The sequence below is a fragment of the Nicotiana tabacum genome, chromosome 19 (assembly GCF_000715075.1).
Source record: "Nicotiana tabacum cultivar K326 chromosome 19, ASM71507v2, whole genome shotgun sequence".
NCBI lineage: Eukaryota > Viridiplantae > Streptophyta > Magnoliopsida > Solanales > Solanaceae > Nicotiana > Nicotiana tabacum.
Genome location: NC_134098.1, coordinates 131,994,679 through 132,020,610, shown reverse-complemented (window position 1 = coordinate 132,020,610; position 25,932 = coordinate 131,994,679). Strand labels below are relative to the sequence as shown.

Below are 25,932 nucleotides of genomic sequence, written 5' to 3'. Positions count from 1 at the left end.
ATTCATGCATATCATTCTCAGATGCTACTAGGTGCATTTTACATATGCATGAGACTTATTAGTAGGTTGTTGGACACTTGGAGGGTGTCAGTTGATGTAAAGTTTGAGTCTATCATGCATAGACATTCTAGACTCATGTAAAAGCATTCGAATAAATGTTGCTTGACATATATCTCCTTTATTTTATTTTTTTGATAAGGAACATATATCTCCTTTATATGCGGATTCGATGCATTGATATATGCTTCATGATATCTAAGAAAAACATGTTTCATATCTTCTCTTTCGATTGTGCACCTTATTATTCATATTTGTTGCTCCTTGATTGTTTCACTATTGTTGTATATGCTTATGAACTGCACAGGTTATATAAAGTGAGTATTTTTTGACTAAATATGAGTACATGAGGTCGGTTGTACTAATATTACACTTCTGCACCCTGCGTGCAGATTCTGGAGTTGAGTTGTTGCAAAGTTCGAGAGCGAGCATTGAAGACATATCAGCATCTCAGTTATCAGTTGCTATTTGTTCATAGTAGCCTAGGATCTCATACTACACTTCTGCACCTTGCGTGCAAATTCTGGAGTTGAGTTGTTGCAAAGTTCAAGAGCGAGCATTGAAGACATATCATCATCTCTGTTATCAGTTGCTATTTGTTCATGGTAGCCTAGGATCTTATATTTCTATTTATGTATATTCAAACTGATAATGTACTTTCTCATATCTGCAAGAGTATTCTTATTTTTAATTGCTCATGACTTGTGACAGCAGTTCTTGGAGTGGTTTGTATTAAATTTCGCGTTCTTATTTTATTATTTATTTGATGTTCAGTTTGGGTTGTCTTGTATGTTGGTTGGTTCGCCTAGTGGGTTAGGTTAGGTGTCATCACGACTTGATGGGATTTGAGTGGTGACACCTATCTACTAACAAGGAGACTTGTTGCCAACCTTTTCTATACTTATCCCGGAAATCACTTATACTTACAACATGGAGGAGTGATCAGCCAATTTTTACATGGAGAAGCCGGCATCATTTCACTAAGAAGCTGCTTTCCAGATTATGCAATACGTCAAACCACTCGGGGAAGTTGATTCTTGACTAAATTTTTGGCAACTCAAAAGATCCTCTATTAATTAAAGATTCCAAAAGGATCTGTTATTTGTATGGTACTGAGTTACTAGACTCTCTCCATGTGTTATTTTCTTTTACCAGAATGAGAAAACGAAATTTTCAAAATATAAACTAATGAGCTGTATCATCATATATGCTTGCAGGCCAATTATAATTCATGGTAAACATGATTTAACCATAGAGGACTGCTTAGGTAAGAGGGAACCAAGTGCAAAGTCAGATTAGTGGAGCATTGGGAGGACAACTGTACATACTTACAACAGACATCATGAATAAACAATTGCTTGTAAGGATTACAGAGCAACTGGAGTTGCTGTATTCCTTCCTAATGATATGGAGGCGTTGATTGAACACACAACTCCGACTCATCTTCTTCATCATCGTCGTCATCTGCATCTACCCAGTTACTAGGATGGTGTTGAGAAGCATTACCTTTCAAATCTGTCATGCCTGAAGAACACAATTGGAGCATCTTAAGCTGATTAGACTAGAAAAATTAAAATGACCAGAGTTGGAATCTGACTAACCTTGAGGTTCTTCCAAATGATTTCTGTCCTCAGAAGGGAAGCTAATGGATATTGTCAAGAAAAGCCACTTTCGTCTGGGAAGTCCACTTATAAAGTACTTCGAATTTCACACCAATTTTCAAATTCACCATCAAAATCCATTATCTCGCTCACATAGATCATCTGGATGATTGGAGCGTGTGTGTGTGTGTGTGTATATGCGGTTTCATCTAGTTACTATGTCTATCCTAGATACCGCTAGGGGTTGTTTGGTTAAGGGACTACTTAAACAAGGGTTTATAACATGAATTGCTATGCAATGAATAACCTAGGGATTGATATGCAGAGATTGCCTACTATAAGGGTAATTTTGTCTTTCCGATACTTTATCCTTGAATTGCTAATATACATTATTATTTCAGATTCTATCCCGCATAAAATAATATTTAGATTCACGTATAAATTATGTATGCACGTAAATAGAGTTTAATATCGGAAACCAACACTGCATAAGTTATGTAGAGTTTTATACTTGAAAACTAGTCAAGTAGATATTACATCAGTGATGCAGAGCTTTAATATTTCAAATGAAACAGTGTACTATTAGATAAGGAATTTCATTGGATTACTTTTCTTATGAGGGCAGCCAAATGACCACTTAACGTAAAGAGAGCTGACTCAGCATAACATGTTATCCACTACAACCTGGAACAACCACGTGGAAAATGCAGAAGAAAATATGCAAGAAATTTGGAACGGTTGATATAGGTGCCTTGTCGTATAAATACCTTCCCATTATATTAGCTTCAGATGGACAAAGGTTTCTCCCCGAAAAATTTACTGTATCAATCCAAACCAGACCTGAGAGTCATATTCCCTGAGACATTTCATACATATCGAGGCTTATCAAGGCTACCCCAATAGTTTGGGACCAAAACCCCACACTTCTTACCCCTCGATAGGTTGTAAAATATGTACCTATAATTGAAACTTTGGCAAACCAAATTTACTTGACATGTTGGCTAGCTTTAAGACAAGAGTGGGTTGCTCTAGTGGTAAGCACCCTCCACTTCCAACCAAGAGGTTGTGAGTTTGAGTCACCCAAGAGCAAGGTGGGGAGTTCTTGGAGGGAGGGAGCTGGGGGTTCTATCGGAAACAGCCTCTCTACCCCAGGGTAGGGGTAAGGTCTGCGTACACACTACCCTCCCCAGACCCCACTAGTGGGATTATACTGGGGTTGTTGTTTGTTTTGTTTGTATGTTGGCTAGCTTTAACCACTTTAGCTTATATTTTGCAGTTAATAATAGGTTTTAAAATGGAGCATTAAAATTGCTAATAACTTTGACAGCAAAATAAGTTTAGGATACTCATTATGTATATCAGACATATCTCTTCCAGCAGCTCCAGCTTCAGATATGTGTATTGCACCAATTCGGTGAATTTCCCTTAGCTCAATATTGTTTTCATTTCTACCCCCTCCAGGTTCAGCATCATTACCACCTTTTGTTCTGCTTCCTGTTTTATAGTTGAAATTTATGACAATTAAGTAAATATTACCATCAAATATCTTGTACCATCTATAAACAAGAGTTCAGAGAATAATAACCTGAAAGATCGGACCAAATCCTGGTCTGATCAGATGGAAGCCCAGAATTCCCTTTTGATCTCTCTTGGGGTGGGGCCTGTCTTCCATCATTAGCCTCACCATGGGAAGTACCAGCAACTTGTGGATTTTCAGAGGAGCCAGCAGTATTGAGCTGTGACATAAGCATGGTTGCAAGTACCAAGGTGGCATCAAAAGTTGAGATGGAGCCATCATCTAAACCAAATTTTGGAGCCATTAGAATTGGCCTGTCCATGAATTCAGTTCGATTAGAAGAAAATCTTATATGAAAACAAAAAACTTGTGCCTAAAACAGCAAAGAAGAAATCTACTAAAGAATTGAAATTGAACGACATTAAAAATCGAAGGTCATAATAATTGAAGAGACGCACATATGCACACAAATGTACATTCATTAGTAGTTTAACATGGTCCATACACTAGATCCACGAGACTCCGAAGTAGTATGTACTGGGTCCAGTAACAGGTAAAGCCAAAAGTTGTGACCCGTCTTGTCAGGAGAGATGCCAACCTTATTTCCCACAATAATCAACTGCAATTAATTTAAACATGCTAGCCAAATTGATTAAGTAGCAGACATGTCTTTTGACGTTATTGCGTTCACCTTTTCTTTCACTTTCTTAGTAATAGTAAGTGAATATCCTCCTCATTAAGCCGTTTTACAAAAACCATACAATCTAAATTATCATTGTGATGAGAGCAGATTAGTATTATATTCATTTGAATTACTGATCAACCATCCAAGCCAACAAGTGCTGATATGGAGGCAAAAGTATGGAGTATGTCCTGACTTCACAATAGCTTTCTGTGCAAATATCCTAAACATAAAGAGTTCCTCTTACTGAAGACAAGGACGGTAAAAAAAAACAACGAACTGATGTCAATGGAGAAGCAGAGAGTGTAAGATTATCTTACTCGCCAGCTTTATCAAAATAGAACTGTATGTCAACTTCACATCCCTCACAGAAAGAAAGGAAAGCCTGAATAGAAAATTTGCAAAAGAAGAAACAAAAACAAAGGTTCAGCAAACATTACAAAGACCTCCATAAAACAAAAGCACTATTTTACAGCAACAAAATTGTGATTACATGCCATCAATGAAATAAATCAAGAAAAAGGTTTCAGACTTGGAAAAGGCTTAGTTGGATTAGAAAAGTTCCTATCAGAGACGAGAAATGAGGATACCTTCGATTCCTTCACTCCAAAGGTCACATCCACAGGGTTTCCAATATGATTGTACTGCACAAACTCTTCAGTGGGATCTATCCACAACTGAGTGTGTAGTGATGAATCATTGTCTACAAAGAAAGATCTAAAGTTTAAAACTGCCTACAAACAAGCAAGAGAAAACAAAAAGAAAACCCACTATACCTTTTGTTGGGTCTATATAACTTCTGAGCTCAACAGCTTTCCCTCCAATTTCAGTTGCAGCATCAGGAGGCAAGGAAGTTGGATTGGTAGCAATGATTGTGATCTCCTGAAGGGTTGTTTGGAAGTTGGACAATAACCTGTTCAGATCACGAGGCCTCACCACAAAGTTGCTTGGAAGCTTTCTCCTATCAAGGGATAGGTGTTGTATGTCAGGTTCAACATTGCAGGTAATCCAATAAGCTTTCCTCATACCTGTAAAATTAGCATGGTAAGGAGATGGTGCTATACATCAACTGGAAACAAAAAAGAAGGTTCAGCAAACATTACAAAGACCTCCATAAAACACAAGCACTATTTTACAGCAACAAAATTGTGATTAAATGTCATCAATGAAATAAATAAAAAAAAATTGTGAAAGCTCAACTCAAAGACTGCTAATAAGTGCTCAGGAAAGTTTAAAACAGAAAATGTTGAAAACTATTACAAATAAAAATATTAAGCATTACTTCCAGGAGATTAAAATATAACAAATGGTAAGCATAACACTTCCAGGAGATTAAAATATGACAAACTACATACTCGCAATATTCCAATGATACTCCTTTAAGAATCTGGCAAAAAAAAGTATGTAACATATATTATTTTTAAGTTGTTTTAAATTTCATACTTGGAAAACCCAGGTTCCTTAAGATGCATCCCTAAAGATATAAGAGATTTTATACTAGAAAAGCCAAACTATTGTTTACTTTTGATATTATCTTGCTAAATTTCCGTATCATTTTCCACATTATTTTTACAATTATTTTTGTAATTATCTTTTTAGATTCTTATGATATGTCAAATTTATCTATTAGACCATACTTGAACTTATCATTTATTACATCCTATTCATTGTTATTATAACTTGCTTTAGTTTGAAATTATCTTTATCATTTAATTAGATAGGATCTGAAAACTACGGATCTTTTTATTATCTCTCCCTCACCTCTCCTATAAATTCCCCTCCGTATCTTTTCCTTACCTTTCTCCTTTCCCTCTTTTTGGTAGTGCATCGATCTTAGTATAGGAGCATAAATTCTAATTCATCGCGTGGCACTCTTAATATCCATATCTATGAACATAATCATCACACTCTCCTCTACCAAATAACCCTATCCTCAGCATTCAACTGAAACCGTTTTTGTCAAAGGCTCATTTAAGGCGTGTCTAAACCCTGAAGCCCAGAAAAGCTCAAGAACAGTGTTTCGCCTCGCTTAAGCTACGCTTCAGTGTAGGGAATGCACTAATGCGGGAGCACTCATTGCCCATGAGTTCTATCTTGAATGAAGTGGTACTAAACAACAAATATAATCGGCAAATAAGTATATTAGTTGTTGAGGAAAACATTAAGAATGAATTTATTACTTTTTTCTGAACTTACATATATAATTGTATTTTTGTCCTTCATTATGCCTTTTTTACTAAAGCCCACACTTAAATTGCGCTTAAAGCACCTAGAGCGCTTTTTAGAGCTTTCTGCCTTTGACAACACTGGTTTCACGGCATCGGTGCAGCTATGGTAGGGAGGTTATCTCGACAATCACTCTCAGTTATTTTGAGATTTTGGAAGTTGGAGACAATGGTTCTGCAAGACAGTATAAAAAGTAACGACTTGACCACCTTGAGGAACTTGTCTTTCCGCTCAATACGGAGTTAATGTAAGGTGATTCACTCATTTTTTCCCCATACATAACCATGAAAACCTTCCAAAAGGAAACCCTTCTCAGAAAGAACCCATAAAAACTATCACTCAGTGAAAGGATCAACAGTCAAGATAATACTATCATTCGGTTCGATTTATCCTAATCATTGATTACAGTGGGTCGAGTTTTCGCCCACCAAGACAGCATGATGCAGCTTCTAAAAATGAGATATTTTATATCAGACTCTAGATTTCTTCAGATTAGTTTACATTTATTTTATTTTTATTCTTTAACCAAATTATGATTAGATAAATATATTTTATCCCGCAGCAGGACAGCCCGGTGCACTAAGCTCCCGCTATACACGGGGTTCGGGGAAGGGCCGGACCACAAGGGTCTATTGTACGCAACCTTACCCTGCATTTCTACAAGAGGTTGTTTCCACGGCTCAAACCCGTGACCTTCCGGGTCACATGACAACAACTTTACCAGCTACGCCAAGGTTTTATCCTGCGATATTATTACAAAATTTAGTTTGATTTTTCCGTTGCCCTTTTGTTCAATATTGAGTCTCAGTTCTCTTAAGAGTTCTACTTTGTTCATGTTCCCTAATTTATAAATAGGAACATTATTTTTTTTTGGTGAGGTAAAGTTTATAAATGGGAACATAGTGTATATTGTGCTAATGAATATAATAATCTAAGAACCATCGGTTGGTTTTTGAACTCGAAGGGTTCGACGTGAGCTTGTTTTAGGCAAATACAACATTGGAATGGGAGGGGAATGTTAGGGGCCTAGTAGGACGAGTTGGGAATTCAATTTTTGAGGGGTCTTTTAGATTTGTTAAATAGTTAGTAATGTATAGTGTCCCACGTCGGGAAGTAGATACCTATTACTCCCTACGTTTCAAATTAGATGAGGTACTTTCATTTTTAGTTTGTTCCAAAATAAATGGCATATTTCTAAATTTGGAAATAATTTAATTTTAAACTCTTCGTTTTACCCATTATGCCATTAACGAGAAGCTTTTTAAACCACAAAAATGTCATGGCTCCACAAAGCTTTTACTCCTTAAGCTTTTAAGACCACAAGTTTCAAAAGTTCTTTTTTTTTTCTTAAACTCCGTGCCTAGTCAAACTCCCACATCGGGAATTAGATACCTATTATTATGTAATCACTGTATATAAATATGGCATTGTACAACACTTTAGATAAGAAATATAAAACTTTTTCGTGCTATACTTCTCACATGGTATCAGAGCGTTGGTGAGAAACATCCGGGAAAGAAAACTCCGCCAGACAGTCGTCGTGTGTCAATTTACGGCGACTTCTAGGGTTGTTATTGCGTCACCTACTTTTCCCTCAGTGTTGTGCTAAAACCAACACAACCACAGGGTCCTACACCCTCCTGCGACCAAACCCCAGCAAACCCCGCCGGAAAATACCACCACACGCGCCGACCATAAGGAGGAAAATTCCGACGAGATCTCCTCACGCGTCGGCGCGTGAGCTGCCCTCCGGCCAGTTTCTGACAAAAGTTCTTTTGGACAGCTTGCTCGCGAGGCTATTCCGAGCCTATCCATCCAAATTCCATCAAATTCCGACGACCTTTTAATTATCCGGTGAGATACAGTGTTTTCTCTTCATTGTTCTTGTGCGTTTTTATTGTTCTTGATTGTCTGTGCTATTTGGTCCAACAATGTCTTTGGGACTTGATATTTTTGGTTCTAAAAATATGGGTTCTGGAGGAAGTTCAAACTACTTAGCCTGCTTCTTCTGTTGAGTTGTGGTGCAAGGGTCAAGGTGTTCAAGATCACCTAGCCAAGAAGACTAGTGATGGGGATGAAAAGGCCAAAGCACTCTAGGAGAAAATTGATGCTCAATTATGTTGTTTGTTATGGTGATTGATTGATTCCAAGTTAATGCCTTTGTTTCGTCCATTCCAGACATGTTATTCAGTTTGGAAGAAGGCTCGTACTTTATACACTAATGACATATCTCGTTTTTATGATATGATATCTCGGATGACAAACTTAAGAAACAAGAATTTGTATATTTCTACCTACTTGGAACAAGTGCAGGCAATTATGGAGAAATTTTAGAAGTTGATGCCAGTCACGGCTAGTGTTGAAAAACAAGAGCAACGACAGAAGATGTTTCTAGTTCTTACACTTAGTGGACCGCCTAATGACCTTGACTCAGTGGGAGACCAAATTTTGGCTAGTTCTTCGGTTCCTACAGTTGCTAGTGGACCGCCTAATGACCTTGACTCAGTGGGAGACCAAATTTTGGCTAGTCCTTCGGTTCCTACAGTTTCTAAACTATTCTCTATATTGCTTCGTCTTGCTGCGCCACCAGTCACACAGTGGTCTCACCACCAACCGTTGACTCCTCTATTCTCACATATCAGACAATGGAAAATCAAACATCTCAAGCTATGGAGAATCGACGAGGAGGAGGTCGTTTTGGGAGATCTCGGCCCAAGTGTTCTTATTGTAATAAATTTGGACACATTCGTGAAGTGTGCTATTCTTTACATGGTCGACCACCCATAAATGCTCATGTTGCTCAGACCAAGACTATAGGTAACCAAGGAATTTCTTTATCTGAAGGGGAATATAATGAGTTACTTCGGCATCAAGAAAGTAAGCAGACATCTCCACAAGTAAACTCTGTTGCTCAGATTGATACTCATGTTGCTGGTAATTCTTTTGCTTGTGTTTATCAATCTAGTACTCTTGGACCGTGAGTCATGGACTCAGGAGCTTCTGATCATATCTTTGGTAATAAATTACTTATGTCGAATATTGTGTATTCACGGTCTCAGGATTTCCTACTGTTACTTTAGCTAATGGGTTCAAAACTAAAGCAAAAGGAGTTGGACAAGCTAATCTCTCATCTTCTGTCACTCTAAATTCCGTTCTTTATGTCCATGTCTGTCCTTTTAGTCTTGCATCTATTAGTCATTTGACTCGTGCCCTCCATTGTTGTATATATTTTATTGTTGATTCTTTTATCATGCAGGACCGCAATACGGGGCAGACGATTGGCACAGGGCTTGTATCACAAGGCCTTTACTACCTTAACTCACTCAATTCCTCCACTATATGTCCAGTTAGAGATCCTCCGGACCTAATTCACAGACATTTAGGACATCCGAGTTTATCAAAGCTTCAGAAGATGGTGCCTAGTTTGTCTAGTTTATCTACACTAGATTGTGAGTCGTGTCAACTTGAAAAACATACCCGAGCCACCTTTTCGCGTAGTGCTGAGAGTCGTTAAGAGTCAATTTTTTCTTTAGTTCATTCTAATATTTGGGGTCCTAGTAGAGTTAGTTCAACCTTAGGATTTTGTTATTTTGTTAATTTTATTAATGATTACTCAAGATGTACTTGGATTTTCCTAATGAAAGATCGTTCTGAGTTGTTTTCTATCTTCCAGAATTTTTGTGCTGAAATTAAAAATCAATTTGGTGTTCTATTTGTACTTTTCGTAGCGATAATGCTTTAGAGCACTTATCCTCTCAGTTTCAGCAATTTATGACCTCTCAAGGAATTATCTATCAAACATTTTGTCTGCATACTCCTCAGCAGAATGGCGTAGCAGAGAGAAAGAATAGGCATTTCATTGAAACTGCTCGCACATTTCTCATTCAATCCCATGTTCCGCTGCATTTTTGGAGCGATGTAGTTCTTACAGCTTGTAACTTGATTAATCGAATGCCTTTATGTGCTATCCAGAATCAGATTCCACATTCAGTATTGTTCCCCAAGTCACCTTTATACTCTCTTTCTCCTTGTGTGTTTGGGAGTACATGTTTTGTTCACAACTTAGCCCCTGGAAAAGATAAGTTAGCTCCTCGTGTTCTTAAGTGTGTCGTTCTTGGTTATTTTCCAGTTCAAAAGGGGTATCGCTGCTACTCACCTAACCTTTGTAGGTATATAACAGTCATTTACTATAAAAGCCAAAAAATATCGGAACAAACGAGGCGGTTATAGAGAGGTGTGACTGTACAACTTTTTCATGATTTTGTTTTTGTTTTCCGAAAGAAGAGTGCATAACTGAAAGTTAGGGGAATAAAGAAAAGAAAAAACGTGATGGTTGAAGTGTCGGAAATTCACATGTTTGAAGGACTACTGAAAGCTTATGGAAAATAATCAAAGGATTGGTGGCAGAGTTACTCGGTATTGTGTTGGTGGGGGTAGCAGATGCTCGATGGAATAGTCGAGGTGTGTGCAAGTTGGTCTGGACACCACCATCATTTAAAAAAAAATCAAAGGACTGGATTAGGTAGTCAAAGGAACTAGGGGTGTACAAACCGAACCGGAAAACCGCACCAAACCGAAAAGTCAAACCAAACCGATTAAAAAAACCGACTAGGTTTGGTTTGATTTGGTTTGGTATTGAGTAAAAAAACTCGAACCAAACCGACATATAAATATATAACTTTTAATATATTTTTAAGATTTTATACAAAATTTTCTCTAAAAATGTCTAGAAATATTTGGGATTCTCTTACGTGATATAATATTTAACAGAATATGACGTGCTAGATATTTATTAACCTTAAATAATGGGTTATATGATCACTTTCTTATCAAGTGTTACTGAAATGCGTCAATCTCTTTGTCCTTCCATATTCATATGTCAAGATCTATTAAATTTTTATATCTTTTTCGAATTTGAAGTGATTATTATTATTTCGGTATCGTATTGATTTTTATGTTAATTACTAAATTCGATTAACCTTAAAAGTATACATCAACAAAAAAATTATTGTCAGGCGACTAAAAAAATAACTATCATGTGTTACTAAGTAAATTCTCCCATAATAATATTTTAATAGATAATATGTTTGTCAATTTTTTAAATTTTTATTAAACATATATTTACTTATAAAAAATTTAACAAAATAAGATTGAAATAATATTTAAGTAACAAAAACCCGAAAAACCAGACAAAACCGACAAAACCGAACCAATCCAAACCGATATAATGGTTTGGTTTGGTTCGGTTTTGATAAAAACCGAACCAACCCGGTCCATGTACTCCCCTAAAAGGAACTATAACTCTTGTTTTCATTTTTTGTATTTTTTTAGATGAAAAGTGGATAACAGTTATTTTATGAAGTAAGAGTAAGTCAAGACTATGCTGGCATTATTATCTTAGAAATTGATTTGGCAATTTAAGTCTTTAAAGTTGGATTATTCACATAGATTCACGTAGTCTTTGTATATACCTAGTGTAAAGAATTAGGCAAATTAGACACTTTTAGATGAAATTATATTCTACACCAGCATCAGAGGCTGTTTAATATATAGCTTTTACACTTTCAACAACACTAGACTGCTCTGTTCTTTTTTGAGAAATGTTAAGTGTGTATTATTGGATCATGTACTAAGCATGGTCATGTTACTTTATTTTTACTGTTCCTTGAGCCGAGGGTCTATCGAAAACAACATCTCTACTTTTATAGGGTTAGGGTAAGGTTTATGTACACACTACCCTCCCCGCACCCCACTTTTGGGATTACACTGGATTTTTTGTTGTTGTTGTTAACCTTACTTTACTTCTTCTAATCATCTTAGTATATCTGAGATCTTACATGTACCTACTTGTGAGGAATCCACATCAACAGCACCACCACAACCACAACTACCTATACATACTTTTGAGGAGTCTACAGTTGCTCCTCCTACATCCCCAGCCGCAAGGCCACCACTCTTGACTTATCATCGTCGTCCACGTCCACCATCAGGCCCAGGTAATTCACGTCCATCATCAGATTCTGCACCTACTGCAGACGTGTCTCCTCCTGGTCCACCAATTGGACTCCGAAAAGGTGAACGATCCACACTTAATCCTAATCCTCATTATGTCGGTTTAAGTTATCATCACCTCATTATGCTTTTATATCATTTTTGCCCATTGTTTCCATCCCTTAAGTCGGTGAGGATGGCGACAGGCTATAGTTGACGAGATGTCTGCTTTACATGCAAGTGACACTTGGGAGCTTGTTCCTCTTCCTTCGGGTAAGTCTACTATAGGTTATCGTTGGGTTTATGCAGTCAAAGCCGGCCCAGATGGCCAGGTTGATCTGCTTAAGGCTCGTCTTTTTGCAAAAGGATACACTCAGATATTTGGGCTTGATTATAGTGACACTCTCTCTCCCGTGACTAAAGTAGCATTTGTTCGCCTCTTTTTGTCCATGGTTGTTGTACGGCATTGCCCTCTTTATCGGTTAGACATTAACAATGTTTTTCTCCACGGTGATCTTGAAGAAGAAGTTATATGGAGCAACCACCTGATTTTGTTGCTCAGGCGGAGTCTAGTGGTCTTGTATGCCGATTGCGCAAGTCACTATATGGTTTGAAATAGTCCCCTCGAGCTTGGTTTGATAAGTTCAGCACCGTTATTCAGGAGTTCGGCATGACTCATAGTGAAGTTGATCACTCTATATTTTATCGGCATTTTACTCCTAATTTGTGTATTTATCTGATGATTTATGTTGATGATATTGTTATTACTGGCAATGATTAGGATAGTATTACTAATCTGAAGCAGCATCTCTTTTAGCACTTCCAAACTAAGGATTTGGGCAGATTGAACTATCTTCTAGATATTGAGGTCGCTCAGTCTAGCTCAGGTATTGTTATTTCACAGCGAAAGTATGCCTTACACATTCTTGAGGAGACTGGAATGATGGGCTGCAAACCTGTTGACACTCATATGGATCTGAATGCTAAGACTCTTCTAGGACAGGGGGAGCCTCTTACCGATCCTACGAGATATAAGAGGTTGGTTGGCAAATTGAATTACCTCACAGTGACTATGACTAAACCTGATATTTCTTTTCATGTGAGTGTTGTAAGTAAGTTTATGGATTCTCCCTGTGATAGTCACTGGGATATCGTTCGCATTCTTCGATATATAAAGTCAGCTCCATGCAAATGATTACTATTCGAGGATCGAGGCCATGAGCAAATTGTTGGGTACACAGATGTTGATTGGGCAGGATCAGCTTCTGATAGACGTTCTACGTCTGCATATTGTGTTCTAGTAGGAGGTAATTTGGTCTCTTGAAAAAACAAAAAAACAAAATGTAGTTGCTCGATCTAGCGCAGAAGCAGAATATCGGGCCATGGCTATGACAACGTGTGAGCTAGTTTGGATCAAGTAGTTGCTCAAGGCGTTGAAGTTCGGAGAAATCAATCAGATGGAACTGGTGTGTGATAATCAAGATGCTCTTCATATTGCGTCAAATCTGGTGTTCCATGAGAGGACTAAACACATTGAGATCGACTATCACTTTATCAGAGAAAAGATACTCTCAGGAGATATTGTTACAAAGTTTGTAGAGTTAAATGATGAGCTTGCAAATATTTTTACCAAGTGTCTTACTGGTTCTCGTATTAGTTACATATGTAACAAGCTCGGTACATATGATTTATATGCACCGGTTTGAGGGGGAGTGTTAAATAGTTAGTAATGTATAGTGTCCTACGTCGGGAAGTAGATACATATTATCATGTAATCATTGTATATAAATAGGGCATTGTACTAACACTTTAGACATAATTAATAAAACATTTTCGTGCTATACTTCTCACAAGATTATAACCAAATGGACAAACCCAAAGGTTAGACCAGAGCTGACAATACCTTGGCAATTAGGCATGGGGCATTACAAGTGGTATCAGAGACCATACCTCGTAACAGCCTACAAACCGCTAATCATTGAATTCAAAAGGAGGTTCACTATAATACTTTCCTTTAGGGTTCATCGAACGGTACGGTACGGTATTTAATCATTTCGGTTCGGTAACTGGAAAAGTTGCTGCCATGTGACCAGGAGGTCACAGGTTCGAGCCGTGGAAACAGTCTCTTGCAGAAATACAGGGTAAGGCTGCGTACAACAGACCCTTGTAGTTCGGCCATTCTCCGAGTCCCACGCATAACGGGAGCTTAGTGCACCAGTTCAGTACTTTTGGTATTTAGTTTCTTAAGATGCTATATCAATACCATACCGAATGTAATTAGGTATGGTTCGACTTTTCTCCTTTCGGTCCGGTAATTTCAGTTTATTCGGCTTGAATATTAACTAGTGCATAGAGCCATAGACTATAATATTTTTAAATGAAGTACTCAATAAAAACGTTCTAAGCTCACCTGCCTGTTGACAAAATCTTTGTCCAAAAGCATCAAATATCAACTAAGAGAAAAAAAGTACATAAAGGAATAAACTTGATCATTGAAATTATCATATTATTTGCTTAGAGTTAATTGTTGAAATTAGAGAATACAACATAGACTAATCCAACATATGCAACAACAATACAAGAGTAACGGAGAAAAAAGCACCTTAAAACCGTTAAAACATTACGTTAAACTGCTTAGCAACCTAGAGAGTAAGAATCAGAACCTGCATCCTACCTTGTTCTTCCATTTTTCTAAAGAAGTACATTGGCTTTACAGCCAATCTCAACATGAATGCCAAAGAAAAGTATTATTTAACTTAGTATGTTAATTTAGTATATATTTCGGTACGGTATTGGTATTTCGGTATTATTTTTTTAAATACCAAATATCATACCTAATACCAAATTATTTTAAAAACTTAAACCAAATACCATACCAAAGACCAAAATACCGGATACCATATACCAAAAGTTTCGGTTTCGATACGGTAATTCGGTATTTACTATATTATGCACAGCCCTATTTTCCTTAGGCAAATCCCATAACTGAATAGGAAGGGAAAGTTAGAGGCCATAAAAGGCGAGCAAAGGATTTCAATTGTTGAAGCGCCTTTTGGACCAAAGCCCAAGGGGAAAAAAATGTGAGGCCCCAAGGAGCGGACAATACCTTAGCAGTTTGGTCTGAGCCGTTATACTCTCCCTCTTAGCTTTCTTTCTTAGTTTCTCTCCATTCTGATGTTTCCTTTACCTTTCTATCTTCTCCCTTTTGGTATTATATCACACTGTGACCAAAATGTGAAGAAAAAGCATGGAAGATAAAAAAAAGTGACCATTGATTCATGAGAATCATAGTACTCCCTCCGTTTCAAATTAGATGAGGTACTTTCCTTTTTTGTCTGTTCCAAAATAAATGACACATTTCTAAATTTAAAAATAATTCAACTTTAAACTCTTCATTTTACCCTTAATGAGAAGCTTTTATAGCCACGCATATATCATCACCCCACAAAGCTTTTACCCCCTTAAGCTTTTAAGACCACAAGTTTCAAAAGTCTTCTTCTTTTTTCTTAAACTTCGTGCCGAGTCAAAATAGCTCATCTGAATTGAAACGGAGGGAGTAACATTTACCAGACCTTTGACACTAAAGCTGCGAGAGTCTCTACACGGTTCATCCGTCAAATTAAAGATGTTTCGTCCTAATCTATAGGCTCCTAACCAGAAATGTATTTTCCTTCTATTTGGTTAAATCCTGAAAAAGTTGGAAAAAATGAAAAGAAATACTATAGAGAAAGTCTTACCATTATGGCAGTTCAATGTCCATTGCACCTTTGATGCATCAGGATTAGGCAATGACACACTCAAATGATCAATACTAGCAATTGGTGTTCTTAAAACAGCACAAATAGCCTGTAAAAATAAGGTAAGTGAAAATTCAACAGTCGGGTAACCAACACATTTTAGACGATGCAGCATTGCATTGCTAAAAGCATATACCTTCAAGAGCACACTACATTGCACATGTGGACCCAAGACGGTGTAGACATCAAAAAAATCAGGTTCAAATGTCATTGATTGATAGGCAGATCTTGAGGAGTTGAGAGTGTGACATGTGAGCTGCCAAAAATAAAGAGACAATGAACTGGGAACTTTAATTTCACATCCATTTTGATGGTTTCCGGTTTAACAAGATGAGACCAATTTTTCCCTGTGTTATCAAAGGCGAAAAGCGCAAAAAAACTCTACTAAGCGCAAATAAAATGTGGGCTTTAATGAAGAAAGGCGCAAATAGAGAAAAAAATATATAAATATATATGTGCAGTCCAAGAGTAATAATTATTTATAGGCATGAAAAACAAATATGAGGACAAAGAAATTTTAAAAAAATAACAATATAGTGAAATATCAATTGTTTAGTGTCGCCTCTTCAGAAGTACGCTCATTGGCAAAGAAAATATGCCTTAGAGCCTTGATGATGACATTGAAGCCTCAACATGCTTTGTGCATCGCTTCAGGGCTTAAGCGCACTTAAAGCGCGTCTTTGACAACACTGATTTGCCCTTTGTCAAACATTGTTGAATCATCAGGGACCTTGTTATATCAGATACAACAACTATTACTACGCCTCAGTCCCAAATAAGTTGGGGTGGGCGATATAAATTCTCATTTCTTTCATTTAGCTTAACTCATATCATCATCACTTTGTTATATCAGAAAAGAGAACGATGCAATTTACTCTAAGCTGACAAATATCTAATTCCGAAGGGGGTTAGCTCAATTATCAAGAGTCTGATCCTAAATATGGAACCCAACCCTATATATCCTAGGTACAAACCAGGACAATATTTGCTCCCCCCTAGAAGTTTGCAACTCTATTATTGTATGACTACCAACAACTCTATGCATTAGGTCTTTGCGACCAGGCTTGGAGGTGGAAATATACTTATCTGATTTATGCGAAATCAAGCAATTTAATCATAAAAGTCACAAATTAAAGTGTGAATACATATGAGGTAAGTTGTACAAGTTTATATAAAAGATCTTACATTCATTTGCTCGGTGTAGAAAATGGGCACGGATAAGTTTTTTTTCATGGGACAGCGGTGTTCATGCTTGGATATTGCATCAATCAAGGTCCAGCTTTCGTTTATTTTAGTTTACGCCTCATATGCCCACAACATAATCTGAAGCTTCTTTATACAACCTCGTTAATAACAAAACCCTAATTACTGTAAGAGCACGAAGTTATGGAGCAAAAGCAATCCCAAAATTACATCCATATACTTTTAGTTCTTCAGCTAACTTATTACAGAGCACCAAACACTAAGGGACTATCAAGAAAATTATAAAGTTATGATCAATTAATTGATTCTAAGACTCTGAAAAGAAATAAATAAATAAACCAAAGTAGTGTTCACCTGGGAAGAAGAGGCTTGAATGACGAGCTCATTGCCAATGCGTGCGAGGCACGTGATGCATCGGGCGAATGCCTTCAGTCCATTCCCACTGAGTGTGAACTCCATTTCTTCTTCTAGTTTCTACTACTCGCTGCAGATTTTGGGGGCAGCCCTTCTCTCCAAAGGGCGGGAAGGGAAATTTATTAAACCCCCAAAAGAGGCCTTTAATCATAATGACAATTATTATTGGTAGGGTGAAAATTATTCACATCCCGAAAATTAAACTCAATATCCAACTTTAAACAATAATATTTTCCGCCCCTAATCCTACACAATATTTATTTTGCCCTAGACATTATTTCCAATCTAAAAAAAGCTGCTTTAGAAAGTTAAATTTGTAAATTCAGCACTTACCAGTAACCAGAGAGAGGAAGCGGATCAGAATTAGAGTGCAATCGATATGAAGGTCTAACATAGGAAAAAGGAGAACACTGATGGATGAGAGAAGAAAGGTGGGTACTTTGTTGCTGTCAGCGTTAAGCAGAGCAAAGAAATGCAGCGGAGATGGAATTGAAATGTAAGAAAATTCGAAGCGGTGCTTTCTACCTGGCAAATTCAGATGAATGTGTCAACAACACATGAAATGACAAAATGAAGCAGGCATGTTGACCATCAGGTGCCTGGTTATCCTCTCTTATATATTATAGAGCCATAATGTTAAAGTAATATGGCTTTCCAGCACTAGGTGATATGGATCTAAAAGATAGCAGCAGTTACAATCGTGGTCAACAAGATGATGATGATGATAAACTATTATGTAAAATAGCACCAGATAATATTACAATCGATATCGATGTTAACAAGATGATAAACTATTATGTAAAATAAAGTATAACAATAGTGAAACAAATTAGCTATTGACATAATTTTAGGGATCAAATTTTCATGAAAACACTTATGGATCATGGAGCACATTTGGTGTAGGCATGATTTTGTTACTTTAATGTGTAGTTAAACATTATGCCTAAGAAGGATTTGAGCAAGCAGTAGTATGCTACACTTTGAAAACAACATAAGAAGCACAGATGTAAAATAGGAAAAACTAAGGATAAAGGACGCAGCAAGATAGATACCGACTATTGAGCAAAACTGAATTTAGTGTGTAAATTGAGAATGAGTCAATTTGCAAATCCTCTCTAGCTGATTAGCTGGTACTTCAACATAGTTAATCTGGTTAACCCATCAAACTAAGCTTGGACAATTTTTTCTGTTAATAAGTAGTCAAACTTGAACACACTCTTCCTTTTGGTTTTCTTTTCCATGGGTGTGTTTTCTTAATTTATTATACTTAGTTAGAGCTTGACTCAATAACCAATAGATGTACTGAATACACAGGGTAACAACTTGAGGTTGACTCATAATCGGCTCAACTGAACTTGTCTGAGTTTGGTAAGACCAAGCAAACCACTGTAATGCTCATTTCCGAGTCGAGACAAGTTTGAACATCCTAAATATTTGCTCTCAGTTGTCATAGACCTTTTAGTACTATAAAACACATCATTAAATGAAGGAAATCTGAGCTACCATCACGGTCAGTATAAAACACATCTCTGTGTGAAGGAAATGTGAGCTTTCATCGCAGATGCGAGGAAGTTAAGTCAAAGAATACCATTCATCAACCTTCTCTTAAAGTTGCCAAATCTCTCTATGCAAACAACTACGGCACTATGAAAACAAATATGCATAACAAATTACTACAGCTCTCTGAAGAGGACGGTTAATATTCATTCTCAGCTTCAGATTCCAGTCGCATTAAGACCAAATCTCTGTTTCCTTTCCCCCATGAAGTATGAATGTTATAACTTAAACTAAATTTAGGTGCTTCTTGTTATTTCACTTGCTTCCTCTACCTTTGGCACTTGAACTAAGCCCTGGGAACTTGAATTTGTGACCTAAGTCACAACTCCCTCAACCAACCTTTGTCACTTGAATTAAGAAATTTAAATTATTATTTCTGAGAATATTCTATTCGAATTTTCCAATAACAAATTGTGACGCCCAAATGCATAATTTGGTTGGTTTCTCAGTAACTGCAAATTTCTATCCAAAAATTACGCATCATATTCAACCTTTCATTCTTCATTCTATACCATCTCCTTCGCCATGAAATTGAACCAATTCACTGATAGCCGACAGTTATAGAAGAATGATTCACTACATTAAATCAAAACAAACGAGGATGAAACAAATTAAACAAAAATAATACTACAAAAGAGACGAAAGAAGAGAGAGACATACAGAGAAGAGAAGAGTAGTCGCCGAATCCGAATCGCTGATGCCGACGCCCTTTGCCGGTCGGAGGAGTTCGTGATTTAGCTGAGAAACCAGCGGTGCTTATAGAGAATATTGATTAAAATTTTATATTACCGGTGATCAACTGGAAATATGAGGATATATAGTGGTGTTTTCTATACATTTTTTTTGGCGGGGGGGGGGGGGGGGAAGAGGTAGGGCTATGCATTATTTGGGTCGAATGGAAAATCCGAACCGATTCATGTTATTTGGATCGGTTTCAACTATTTGGATCAGATTTCAGATTATAGATTTAAATATTTTGGATATCGGATCGAATACGATTTGGCTTAATTTAAATCCGAACCAATCCGAAATCTGAAATATAAGGCCTACATATAAAAGTGAGGGTGCCATCAAATAGGATTTTATTTCTCTTATTTCTCATTTTCTCTCACATCACTAAGTATCTCTTAGAGCTTTTAGACCTGCCTCCATCACTCCAAATCTCCGATATCGCCGCTTCATCTTTGCTCTCAAGAAGTAAGGTTTGTTGGTTTTTTTTATTTTTCATTCTCTCCATCCTTTCCATTTTAGATTATTGATTGATTCTTTTCTATTTATGGTCGATTTTTATTTTAGATTGATCTAAGATTTTGGTTTTTTATTATCTCCCTCCTTTCCATTTTAGAACTTAAATTTTTCAAAGATGCTATTTGATTAAAAATATACTGTTGCTCATCTGATTTTCTCAAAGCTTAAATATTAAGTTTTTGCATGAATTTTTGTCTGGTGTTAGATCGTGCACTTAAGCACTTTTATGGGTTCTTGTATTTCTTCACTATCCTTTTTTAACTGTCGGTACTGATTTTTTACATGAATTTTATTTTATACTTGTTTCATAGATGACAGAGCTAGAGGCAGAGAAGGGAAATGAGCTTCAAATTATCCTAAAAGGTACTGAAAGTGGTGCTTCAAATAATTCCACAACGAACACACTCCATTATGAATCTGCTTCTAAGAAAAGAAAAGGCATGAAAGAAAGATCAGTTGCTTGGGGCCATTTCGACAAGTTCACCGATGACGAAGGGATTAAAAAAGCGAGATACAAGTATTGTCAAGAAGAATATATAGCAAATACAAAAAACAGCGGTACAAGCAATTTGCTATCCCATATGATCAAGTGCCCGAACAATCCCCATAAGGTGAACACCAGCCAACAGAGACTAGCTTTTCGACCAAAAAAGGGTGGTCAAAAGGTGATGTATCAGTAATCCCATAGAAATTTGATCAAGAAGCATGTAGGAAGGCTTTAGCTCGTATGATAATTATTGATGAGCAACCCTTTATTTCTGTTGAAAAGGAGGGTTTTAGAGATTTTGTGAGAACTCTTCAACCTTTATTTCATGTTCCTTCTCGTACTACTGTGACTAGAAACTGTCTTGAGATTTATAATGAAGAGAGGCATGTTTTGAAGAGAATTTTCAAAGAATCAAAACAGAGAATTTGCATTACAACTGACACATGGACTTCAATTCAACGAATTAACTATATGTGTGTTACAGTACATTATATTGACAAGAATTGGAAATTACATTAAAAAAATATATTGAATTTTTGTCCAATTATTAGTCACAAGGGTCAAGATTTAACTATTGGTGTTGCTAAGTGTTTGCTTGAATGGAGATTGGATAAAGTTCTTACTGTGACTGTTGATAATACAAGCTCTAACGATGTTATGGTTAAAGAATTATCCAAATAATTTACTAGATGGAATACAAATTTGATGGAAGGTAAGCATGTTCATGTGAGGTGTATGGCTCACATCATCAATCTAGTTATTCAAGATAGGTTGAAAGAAGGGAGTGTGTCTATTGAACGAATAAGACAAGCTGTCAGGTACATAAGGCAATCTCCTGCAAGATGGAAGAGGTTTAAAGAATGTTGTGATCTTGATAAAATAACATCTAAAAAATTATTATGTATGGATGTTCCAACTAGGTGGAACTCCACATATTTGATGTTGAAGGTTGCGGCAGTTTATGAGAATGCTTTTACAAAATATTGTGATATTGATTATGGATTGATGCATTGTATTTCTAATTGTATTTGTGAGGATGGGCAGCCTGCAGGTCCACTTTTTAAGTAGTGATTGGGAAAGTGTAAGACGTATTGTGAAGTTTCTTGAAATTTTTTATGAACTCACCTTGAAGGTATCGGGCACACTTTATATTACATCTAATGTACATTTTCTTGAGATATGTGTGGTAGTTTCTTCTTTGAAAGAATTGATGGGAAATGAAGATGTTGTCGTGCAAGAAATAGCAAAGAATATGAAAGAAAAAATTGACAAGTATTGGGGTGATCCTCACAAGATGAACAAGATGATATTTATTTCATGTGTGTTGGATCCACGCCACAAGTTTCACTCTCTTTCTTTAGCACTTGCTGCTATGTTTGGAGAAACAAAAGATGTGAAAATACAAGAGGAAGTGAAGACATACATGAAAACTTTGTTCAGTGAGTATGTCAAAATGAATGGTGATTCATATCCATCTTCAACTTCATCTTCATGTCCATCTTCCCCATCTCCTCCATCTTCACCATCTTCATGTTCTTCTTCATCATCATTCTCAAAATTCATGCTAGATTTAAAGAGGCATAAGAGTGGTGGAGGTATTGACTTAAAAACAGAGTTGGATAAATATTTGGGTGAAGATGTTGAGGGAGAAAAAGATAAATTTGATGTTCTGGGTTGGTGGAAGTTGAACTCACCTAGATTTTCCACTATTGTTGATATGGCACGTGATGTGCTAGCCATATCAATTTCTAGTGTTGCATCTGAATCGGCCTTTAGTACTGGAGGACGCATACTTGATCCATTTAGGAGTTCATTGACTCCTAGATTGGTTCAAGCTCTTGTGTGTGTCCAAGATTGTCTTCGTAACGAATCAACAACTCCGGTTAAAATTGAGGAAGATTTAGATAATCTTGAACAACTTGAACTTGGTAAGACTATCTTTCTTCTTTTATTCTTTGCTTTGATATATATTTGATAACTTATTTGTATGTTTATTTGGATTCTTTTTATGTTAACATATGTGTGGTTTTAAACTTTCAATAGAAATGGTCAATACTGGAAAAGAGCCTTGCATCGTCGACATATAGTATTGATGAAGATTATTAAACTATATTTTGCTGGTATAATTATTTTACTAGTTATATTTTTGTCCAGTATGTTGGTCTTTGATTTTATGTTTCAGCTTTTTCACTAAATTCTAAACATTTTCTTTGTTATTGCAGAAACAAATGGGAGTCATCTGGAATTGGGAGGGAGATGGAAGTTGGAACTCTTTAATATTTTTTTGCCTTCTTGAGTTCATCCTTTAAATAGTGGGATACCTATATCTATTTTGTTGATTTGTTGCCTTGTTGGTATTGCAGTTTATTTAGTTCTGTTGCTACAATTATTAGCTAGTATTATTCAGTTTAACCTTTTGGGTTTGTTCAGTTCTGTTGCTACAATTATCAACTAATATTATTTGGTTTAACCATTTGAATCCATATTGAATTATTGATATTGTTTATCCTTATAGAGTATGTATTTCCTTCTCGTTCTAGCTGGGTAAATCTTTATGGATCAATTGTTAGATCCCCTCTTTATAGAGTATGTTGATGGTTATGCTACACCGATCACTAAGAGATGAACTCATGGAATAAGCATCTTAATATATAAGGCTTACAATCCGAACCGTAATCCAAAATATTTATCCGATCCAAATATCAAAATCCAATCCGAACCGAATTTAATTTGGTTCGGATCCGGATTACAATTTATCAAATCTGATCGGATAGTCCAAAATATGCCAAATCGGATCCAATCCGATCTAAGAGGGAAATCAAGAGGGTCGATTTTAATGTCTAACACACTTCAAACCTTATATCAATTTTGAGGACAAAAGTGTTAAGAATAGGGTTAAAGCAAAGGTATTAGTCGGTCGGTACGGTACGTTATTTAGACATTTCGGTTTGATATTTTTGATATTCGGTTTCTTAGGATCCGTTTGGCCATAGATTTTGCCAAAATAAACTTGGGTTTTATTTGGCAAACACATGTTTGGCCGTAGATTTTGCCTACATTTTGACCAAATCACAAATCCCAAATCTCAATAGCTGGTTTTGGGCCAAAATATCACTATTATATTTTTTAGAAATTGCCCCAAACTTTTGTATTTTATAAAAGAGCTCACCATTTATTATTTTGTAACGCTGTTGCTTCGTCTTCTCGGTCATCTGATAGTGTATCATGTAGTTCATTATAACAATAATAATTTTGTATCAAATTTATTTATGTTTAGGATTATGGTTTGCGATAATATAATGAATGTTATTGATAATGGTATTGTTGGGTATTTATGATAGTTTTTAGAACTTGTAGGTGTAAGTCATGTTTCATGTTTTTCCAAACCAAACTTCACCCAAAACAGATGTCCAAACATATTTTCATCTTTAAACCAAACTTCACCCAAATCAGATTTTTTAGAATAAATTTGGGAATCTATGGCCAAACGCTAACTTAAAATGTTATACCAATATCGTACCTAATTAAATTCGGTATGGTTTGGTTTTTCTCCTTTCGGTTTATTCGGTTCGGTAACTTCGGTTTATTCGATTTGAATACTAACTAGTGCATAGAGTCATAGACTGTAATATTCTTAATTAAAGTACTCAAAAATATAAACCTAAAAATGTTTATTGATAAAAGTTTTGCCCAAAACCAGTAAATATCAATCCAAAGAGAGAAAACTCTACATAAAGAAATAAATTTGATCATTAGAAATGTCTTGTTAATTACTTAGACTTAATTGATGAACTTAGAGAATAAAAAAAAGTAAAATTTTAGATTTTTTATATTTATGTTATAATTAATAATATGTATATTGTGTAATATAATATATATTTTGGTACGGTATCGGTATTTCGGTATTTTATTTTAAAATACCAAATACCATACTTAATACCAATTTTTTTAAAACTTAAACCGAATACCAAAATATCGAATACCAAATAACAAATTTTTTTATTTCGGTACGGTAATTCGGTATTTACCAAATTATGCACAGCCCTAGATTAAAGTGACATTTTTGTGATTAGTGTTTAGTAAATGAGTAGTTTTGGACCTTTCTCTTTGTTCTCTATTTGCATGCATCTTTTATATTTTCTTGTTGTTTTTTTCCCTGTGAAAAGTGTAAATGAAATATCTTTATCATGTGTTATACTATAAGGTCATTCGTACCATTGCTACAAGTAAATCATCGAGCTCCAACTTAATAACGAATGATAAAAATATCCTACTGGGTAAATGCAGTCTAAATCATGGTCTAAGGATCAATATCCAACATAGTTCACCAGAAGGCACATATTTGGAATTTCATTGATTCTTGCTATTGTGTATCATCGGTACTATGTTGCTGTATTTGAAAGCTTTCATTCACCTTTGATCATGGTAAAGGAATTCCATTTTTGTTTTTGTTTTTATTAGGCAGTATATTGTCACATATTAAACGCTGGAAAACTTTCAAAGATTTTGTTTGCAGAGTTTACAGCCATCAAACTTGAACTTCAATGGTATATCGACACTGGAGTTAGAATTCGTAGAAGCTGATTATTAGCCTCTACGGGCATCTTGTGCAGACATTTTTTCTGGAAATAAAATAAATCACATGAAAAAAAAGGAATAAAACTTCTTCTTCAACGTATAAAACTTGTCGACAGAGTTTTTGGTACCTCGATATGAACCCGACTTGTGTTGAAAGAACAACAAAATTCTTTGTTTTGAGTTTTTTTGTTTGTTTGTTTTTATCAGCAACAAAACAAGCCTGGACAACTCTTGTTTAATTCTGCAAAAAAGGTTGTAACAAAATTGAACAAGTTTTTTTTTTAAACACAAAATGCGAAGAAATGAAAGTTTTTCAAGAAGCATCTTTTAAATAAAATTGAAGTATCTGGATATTTGGTTTTCATTTATAAGTTCAACAAAATAGAGGACTACTTTTATCTTGTTTATTCACTTCTAAAATAAATTTAAAAAGATTTACGAGATCATAAAATAAAGTAAAAATAAACAATAAAACTCTATTTTAAAGACATGTCATATATTTACACATTTGTCCTCAATCATTTTCCTTTGTAATTGACGTTAGCTACTTTTTAGTGGTTACAATTTCAAGCAAT

The 25,932-nt window shown here is 35.9% G+C and overlaps 1 protein-coding gene and 1 long non-coding RNA gene across 15 annotated transcripts; one reads left to right on the top strand and one right to left on the bottom strand.

Moving 5' to 3' along the window:
• Nucleotides 1–1,227: 1,227 nt before the first annotated feature.
• LOC107806587 (uncharacterized) lies at nucleotides 1,228–19,836 on the bottom strand. Of its 14 annotated transcripts, none has more exons than XM_075238648.1 (13): nucleotides 19,705–19,836; nucleotides 18,540–19,620; nucleotides 17,821–18,012; nucleotides 17,428–17,628; nucleotides 16,007–16,126; nucleotides 15,811–15,919; nucleotides 4,633–4,884; nucleotides 4,447–4,559; nucleotides 4,177–4,241; nucleotides 3,244–3,488; nucleotides 3,005–3,152; nucleotides 1,659–1,699; nucleotides 1,228–1,581 (listed from the first exon to the last, which is right to left on the bottom strand). In XM_075238648.1, exons 4-13 carry the CDS (start codon nucleotides 17,530–17,532, stop codon nucleotides 1,457–1,459), a joined length of 1,323 nt encoding a protein of 440 aa, XP_075094749.1. In that variant the 5' UTR covers nucleotides 17,533–17,628; nucleotides 17,821–18,012; nucleotides 18,540–19,620; nucleotides 19,705–19,836; the 3' UTR covers nucleotides 1,228–1,456. The 14 variants fall into 14 exon arrangements, with proteins under 14 accessions (XP_075094749.1, XP_075094748.1, XP_016486252.2 ...); XM_075238647.1 differs by having other exon boundaries at nucleotides 19,536–19,620; XM_016630766.2 differs by having other exon boundaries at nucleotides 17,428–17,578; nucleotides 19,536–19,620.
• A 71-nt stretch (nucleotides 19,837–19,907) lies between these two features.
• LOC107806584 (uncharacterized) lies at nucleotides 19,908–23,212 on the top strand. The gene is made up of 3 exons (XR_012702967.1): nucleotides 19,908–20,246; nucleotides 20,604–20,957; nucleotides 23,002–23,212. It is a non-coding gene; the product is annotated as an uncharacterized LOC107806584 (long non-coding RNA).
• The last annotated feature ends 2,720 nt before the right edge of the window (nucleotides 23,213–25,932 follow it).